This window comes from Cheilinus undulatus, linkage group 22 (genome assembly GCF_018320785.1).
Source record: "Cheilinus undulatus linkage group 22, ASM1832078v1, whole genome shotgun sequence".
Taxonomy (NCBI): domain Eukaryota; kingdom Metazoa; phylum Chordata; class Actinopteri; order Labriformes; family Labridae; genus Cheilinus; species Cheilinus undulatus.
This window is the reverse complement of record NC_054886.1, coordinates 3,448,617-3,456,332: the sequence shown is the minus strand read 5'-3', so window position 1 is coordinate 3,456,332 and position 7,716 is coordinate 3,448,617. Positions and strand designations below refer to the sequence as shown.

General features: G+C 39.5%; 1 protein-coding gene across 1 annotated transcript; it reads left to right on the top strand.

The window, feature by feature from the left end:
• The first annotated feature begins 2,845 nt into the window (after positions 1-2,845).
• On the top strand, positions 2,846-5,345 carry LOC121504437 (G-protein coupled receptor 4-like). Its single transcript, XM_041779191.1, has 3 exons — positions 2,846-3,070; positions 3,984-4,165; positions 4,254-5,345. The coding sequence occupies exons 1-3, from the start codon at positions 2,888-2,890 to the stop codon at positions 4,774-4,776; spliced, it is 888 nt and encodes a 295-aa protein (XP_041635125.1). The 5' UTR covers positions 2,846-2,887; the 3' UTR covers positions 4,777-5,345.
• Positions 5,346-7,716: the final 2,371 nt, after the last annotated feature.

The following is a 7,716-nucleotide window of genomic DNA, read 5'->3' as shown; positions in this document are numbered from 1 at the left end:
TCTCCCCTTGAGTGTTCTTTTGTCTTTGTTGATGTGTTTTGTTGTCCTGCTGCTTTGTTTTTTTGAGTGTGAAAGCACTTTGTAAAACCTTGTTTTTAAAAGTGCTATATAAAATAAAGTTATTATTATTATTATTATTATTATTATTATTATTATCAATAAAGAGGAAACCACAATGAAACCGGCTATACCATGGAAGATCTCTGCTTCCTTATTTAACACAGTTTGTGATGATGTCAGTTTCTGCCTTTCACAGTTGTTGCATAATCATTCATGACTCATTTTTGTCTGACTTCCTTGAAAGAGCAGGGCTATATCATGAGTGAATGTGATCACTGACCATAATCAGCAAGGACAGTTTGGATGCAGAGAAACATCAGACATCAGTGAAGAGACTTCATCCAGGTAAGATCTGCTCACTGAAACATCTCTGAACTGTCATCTTATTACAAATACTATTTAAGGATTTAGATGTTAGACACTTTTTGATAACTTGTAAATATTATGAATATAAATCCAAGCGTGTCTCTGTGATAGCCTGCAGGATTGTTAGAGTATCTCTCAGTATCAGCATCCTCCTCCATGATTCAAATGCTGTTCAAACTTTGTTAACAATCTCCTACACAGTCTCTATGATTGTTCTCAATCATAAAAGGAGCAGAAAAAGCTGCATGGACTGTAAAAAACAATAATTTCCACAAATTACAGACATGGTTGATTTCATAGTGGAGTAAGATCCCAGACGTCCTGCATGATTATTACAAATGACCAGAGGTCCATGGCTAATACTAGTCCCATATGAACAGGGCATAAGACCTGCTAAAAAAGATCTTTGATGACTAAAATAATAACTTAAAGTAAGTTAGACCATTATTTTAGGAAGGTGATGAAATGAAAATCATTTACCTGAGTGCTACTCTCTCTCTCTCTCTCTCTCTCTCTCTCTCTCTCTCTGCCTTATACGTGGGTACAAAGAGTTTTTAACATGTTTTATATGCACTATTAATACTGTTATTATTTCCTGTAAGTCATACATCTGACTGAAGCTCAGTCTTATCAATTACAGGCTCACACGCTGATGTTTCATTACTTAAGATGAGAATATTAGCAGAATATTTATCCATTTAGACATTAAGGTAGCACGCCATGTAGCCTGCAAACACCTGAGAGACACGTTAGGAGCGTGCAGTTTGGTCTGGTTATCAGATTCTAATCTATATGAAACACTTTAAGGCGTCGTCTCTGTAGCCTGAGAGTCTGAAGCTCAGTCACAGTGCAGAGCATTCATCCACTCCTCACTCTGTGCTCTCAGCACGGCTCACATGCACAAACAGTTCAGACAGGATGTCAGCTTTATGAAAATGTAACGTTGGAGGGCAAACTTAGACCAGCCTTAGACCAGAGGACTCTGATAAAACTCTTAAAAGACTCTAAAAAGACTGATATCTGAGACTCTCACATCTAAAGACAATCTGTCAGCAAGTGGCTGAGTTTTTAGTCTCAGACTAAGATTTAGCAAAGACTACAAGACTAGAATACCATTCCTTCTGAGATTATTACCCATCATGCATCTGGGGGAAATTCACAACAACAATTTTAGGGCAGAGAATGATATTTTAAATCATCTACATCGAGGAGAAATGAGAGGAAAGTTAAACACTGAAGCAACTTTGCATGTTACTGCAACAACCGAGGAACTATCCCAGAAACACTTCAGAATAAAAGTTCTGTATGAAAACATGAGTAGTCTCAGCACAGAAACAAACTGATGGAACTTTTACTTTGAAAATCCCAGTGGAGGTTTACCGTTCCTGTCATGTCAGCCTGGAATGAACTGACAGACAAACAGCGGTGCAGAGATCTGACTGCAGCTCTGAGCAGAAATGTTTTTCAGTCTCTGGAGTTCAGAGCGGACATTCAGCAGCTCCAGACTGATTTACACTCACGTTCATATTTTGAATAATGAAGGGGTTTGATGTGCTGACACACAACACTGGCTCCTGTTGGTTGTGGATGGCGGTGGCATCACTGAAAAACACGATTTGCATAAAACCACAAGTTTGATGTTGTCATAACGACAAGACTGAGGAAAGACCGACTTAAAAGTGCTCAAATCAAGTCTAATGACCACCTCACACCTAGAGACTGAGACGATGAGAGCGAGCTGAGACTTTAGCAAGACTTCCCTGATTTTACTCCGACTCTGGAATTTTGTCTGTGACTTTGAAATCAGAGGAAAAGTGGTTAGGTGTAAGGCCGCCTTTAGACTATGGAGGTAAAGATCAGACTATGGCACAGCAGCCTGTGTCAGGACAGGATTCCTTTACATTGTCTGCATGTCTTCTGTGTGATATTTCCTCCAGATACAGAAATATGAAGCACATAGAGCTATCTTTAAACAACAGAACAGATTCTACCCAGGATTCAAGCTTTGTAACGTAGCAACATAAACGCTGGTGAGAAGCTCTGAAAATGAGGTTATAGGTGCTGGCAATGATAGAAAAAGCCGTCTATGGACACAGGCCCTAAACAGCTGACCTGACCTGCCAGATAGACTGTTTCATGAATCCATAGCATGACTATACTTCACATTTAACTGGGAAAGCTCCCATAGAAAGAGTTTGGAAAGGGCAGGACTTTTCCAAGAATTCTGGAGAAGATGATTGGAGGAACGTTAATGATTTTGGACCTTAATTTATAACTTTAGAGATGTTTCTCATGACTGAAATTTGGCCTGGTGGTCCATAACACAGTGGCCTGTCACACAACAAACCTAAATAAAGATTTTTTTTATCACTTTACAGGAACTTTAATTTAAAAATGGTTGTAGTCATGTGATGTTTTTGTCTAAATCTTGATCTCTGTGATTTCAGGTTCACTCTGAAGAATGGCAAACATCTCTGATAACACCACCCTCCTGAATGAAACCATTGACTATTATGACTATTATGATGACTTTCTGCCTGAATATTATAAAAACGTCGACTTCATCATGCATGTAGTGACATACATCATCGGTGGTATCGGTCTCCCTTTGTTACTCATGGCCATCTATGCTCTCTTCTCTCTGGTATGTGTATTATGTCTTTATTTATTTGTTGATTAAATGTAAATTATATAAAAATGTCTTTGATCTGAAACATTTCAGTGTAACAAATATGCACAACAACAAAAAAGCAGAAATCAGGAAGGGTCAAATCCATTTGAAGGCACTGTCTACCTGTATGCAGGTAGGACTCATTCTTGCTTGTTTATTTCATTATTATGGCCAGAGAAGGCTCATGGTCTAGGCATTCCTACTGTTTACATGGTGGTTTAAGATCATGATGGACACTTTACAAAGTCAAATATGCTCCAAGGTTTGGGACAGCTGATTGGGCCGTGGTGGGCCATGGTGTCCCCTACACTACACCAGAAACAGCGTACCATGGAGCTGAAAGTTGGCCTGACTTCAAAGTGAGTGGTGTTACTCAAACATGGTGTATGAATCAGGAGAAAAGTGCTCAGTGTACTACTGGTTAAAGAGGATGCTAATCCATACGTAGCATGATGCTAACAGAATACAATAGAAAATCTCATAGAGAAACCTATCCACTGGTCCATGGGCTCCCTGATCCCCTGTTTTTTATTTCTACACACTACTGGGTCTATCTATCTGATTAGCTTTTTTACTGACTACCATAAAAGGTGATGCTGGTCCCATAAACTTCAGCTGACTTTTAAAGTCATACTACTACTGAACTCATCTTTATTTCTTTTGTAGTTCATGTAGATCCCATCAGTGATGCTCAGTAGGTACAGGGAGGAGAAGCTGACAGCTTGTGTAAATAAACTCAAGACATAGAGAATGAGATTTGACTGAAAATGTAGACCAGGCTGTTACTGCAGTAGCTGTGCAGAGGTTGATGTCCATTCTGGATGGAGGACTACAGAACGTGTTTAGAACTTCTTCTCTTCTGTTTCTGTTTCTATATTTTCCTCAGGTAAAGAATGGTCAGGTGGCTCCAATCTACATCATCAACCTTTTCATAACTGACCTCATTCAGCTCTGCTCTATGATCGGTTTGGTGTCCAAATCTGTGAGATGGACAGCCATTTTTGGCTATGCTTACCTATGGGGTCTATCCACCAGTGTATGCTTCATGCTGTGTATTTCACTGGAAAGGTAACTATCTATTTAAATAGTATTAAATATAATATTTCTGTAGTTTTGTGCATCTTTTCAGAGATAATACGTCCATCTTGTTTTGCAGATATTTGCTCATCGCCCACCCACTGTGGTACCGCTTCAGACGAACCATCAAGATCTCTGTGGCGGTCTGTGTTGTAGTCTGGATCATACCTCCCGTCTTCACTTTTACTGTGTTCCTCTGGGTTCCTGAGTTTAGAGATATCATCCTCTCCATCTTGCTCATCCTTCCCCTCCCACTGTTCATCTTCTTCCTGGTTGGGACCCTCAGAGCTCTCTCTACTTCTGTCTCAGTTCCCTCTGATGAAAAACGGAGAATCGTGGCAATCTTAGTCCTGGTGCTGCTGATTTATACTCTGCTGTTCCTGCCCAGTATTACTTTTTTCACTAAAACAGGATACAACTATAATTCCACTGAACATGACCTGTCCACCATGTTTCTAAGACTTAGTCCACTTGCAGACTTACTTCTGTTTGTTTTCATCAAAAAAGAGACCTTTGGGAAGCTTTGGTCCTCTGTGTGCTGTTGCAGAAAGGAGAACAATGACACCAACAACACCAACACAATCAATCTAGACCACATGTAGACCAGTGGTTATCAGTTAGGGGGGCGGAGCCAAAAAGTAGCTGATTGAGCTGTTTTCAGAAGGTCACAAATATGAGGGCCAGAAGTTCTGGATGTCTGAGTGAGCCCATGTTTCTATTTGATTGACTCCATTTTCCCATAATAAGGAGTAAATTTAGGTTGTTTCCCAAAGATCTCAACTATTTCTCTCCTTTGTCAGGATGACAAACCTGAGTTTCCCAAGATAACAAGGTCATTCCTCCAGAAATATCCCAAACTTCCCTTTTCATGTGAAAGTGGAGTAAAGTGACTTGAATGCATGCTTGTCCTGTGCTCCAACCATTCTTTCAAACATCTTTGTTTTGTGCTGTCTTGCTGTTCAGTGGTGTTTTGTTCCTCCTAAACTGCAACATCTTTTTATTCAGTACATTTGAGTGGTTGAACATTAGTCTAAATGTGGACCAGGATTCTCATGAAGAAGGTAGGGGAGTGTCCTGAGGATTAAGAAAAGAGGAAACACGCCACAAATGTTCTCCCTAAACATTATTTGTTAAGCTGTGCATTTAATACATAGAAATGAATATTAAAACAGCTGTGCTTATCTACTCTCTACATTGTTTTATCAGTAGAAGTTTTCCTGTCCAGTTTTAGTTCCACATCTTCAGGATGTGATTCAGAGAAATTTCATTGTTTTGTTACTCCAATAAAACTATTTCAAATTCATTCAATTCCTTTTCTTGTCAATAAATATGAAGATACAAAACTAAAATCTGACAAATGTAACATCACCTGTCGGACCGGGGACTGGAGCAGCCAGTCAGCGTCAGATGATGTCACGCCTATGTAGCCGGTAATGGGCTACCCATTCTGGCTACACTGTGTTGTGTTCAGGCAGGAAGCAATCAAAGACTCAGGCCGGTCTCACTGAGCAGAATTTATTCTCTCCCAAGTTGAGCTCCTTAACAGGTTCAGAGCAGAGAGCAGAAACACAGTCAACATTTAGCTTTTTTCTTAGCAAGCCTAGCATGAAAAAAAGAAAAGCTTAAAATGTGCTAAACAAGAGATGCAATGGCAGCAACGGCCCACACACACACGAGCAGGCCCAACATACACATGTCAAGCTAGCGTGTCAAGCTAGCTCTCTCACTCTGATTCAAAGGCTAAATAAATGAGAAAAGAAACACCAATCTCATCTGCTGTACATATATAGAACAAACAAGCAATTTTCAGCTGTTAGCTAGAGGTAAGAACTCTTATATCTATGCTTTATGAACGAGCAACAGTAGATACATACCTCTCCCAGTCATGCTCTGATCAGACTGGCGAGAGGGCGGCAGTGACACGATATACTACCTTACCACCAGCAGAGGGCGTAGTAATGTCACTAATTCAAGGCTTCAAAATAAAGACTTAAAAATACATAAATAAAACACAAGATTTTGGTGAAATTAACTTTACAATATAAACAAAACATACAAAAAAATAAAAAATAAAAATAAAAAGACTATAATCTTATCCAATATAATTTCCCTATCTGTTACGCCTAATTCAGCAGGTAGAGAAAAGACGGCCACATACACACAGCAGGCACAGCCACATTCTCCACAACAACAAAATATCATGTTAACAACAAAAGCACATTACCACCATGGTCCTAACAACAATCTGATCAGGAACACACTACATGGTTTTCATTCACTACTACAATCACCATTTACACAAAGATGGACATTCTGAAATATGAGAATAGAAACACAATATAGAGATTTAAAATCATTTCAACCTAGATTCAGCTGAGAACAGCACAAATGAAAGATATGTAATGTCAGGACACTGACATCAAACCTCACCACAGAAAGTCCTTTTGGTGTGAAATGTAGTTAACTTCATGAACATAAAATGAAATAATAAACTACATCCTCTTTAGAGCTCCCTCTAAATGGCTCAGTAAACTTTCAGGAGGCCGAGCCCACCTTAGCCCCGTTCAGCTCCCCTGTAATTTGAACTTTGGCAAGTTCTCATTGGAGGAAATCTCAACACAGAGAGATATGGAGATGAGATTCTGCACCCAGCATCAATCCCATATCTCCACAGTCTGGAGAGTTTGGGAGTGCAGAGGATGGGATGTCCTGCCAGCAGTCCTGACCTCAACCCCTTTGAACTCAGAGAGACATAATATGACTGAGTGAACCTTTGTTTAGTTGATGGATATGTCATCCTTCAAAGTTCTGATAGCCAACGCCAAATATCCTGTTAGCTTAAAGCCTATGGGAGGGGTTTTCATGATTCTGTCTTTATATGCATCAGTCTGGCATACGTCTGTGCACTCAACAACACAGATTCACACACATATTGATCTCATTTGTTTCTCTGTGTGTGAAATGTCCTGCAGAATCTGCTCTGACTTCACCAAGCAGCTGTTCTTTGTCTCCATCTAGTGGCAGAATGACTTTACTGCAGAATCAAGGGGAAACAGGAGTGTGGGGAAATAGGTAGCCCCACATTTCAACATGATTGAATAAAGAAAGAAGAAATGATCTATAAATGACCAAACACCATGCCATCCAGTTAGATTTAAAGTTTGATTTAGGATCTTCACATTCAGCTGATTACTCTCATAGACCAGGATCATTTAATAAATGTCAGCTTAGAATCAAAATGGTGTTGTAGTAAACTCCAGGCCTACCTTTAACTAAAACACTCAATCAACATGTCTTGTTGATTTAAAACACTCCAGTTACACTGACCTGATAAACTTTGAAGTGTTCTCATCAATAAATCAGACGCTGTGGTCTTATTGAGTGGATGTTTGCTGATGTGTAGGAAAGAGGATTAAAAGGAGCAACAGCTATTTTCTCTGATTACAAATACAGCTACTAAAACTGACTCTACCAAACAGTCCGTCTCCTTTCTCTGTGGAGGAGAATCTGAAGTCTTCTAGTCAAATGTCACTTTACACATG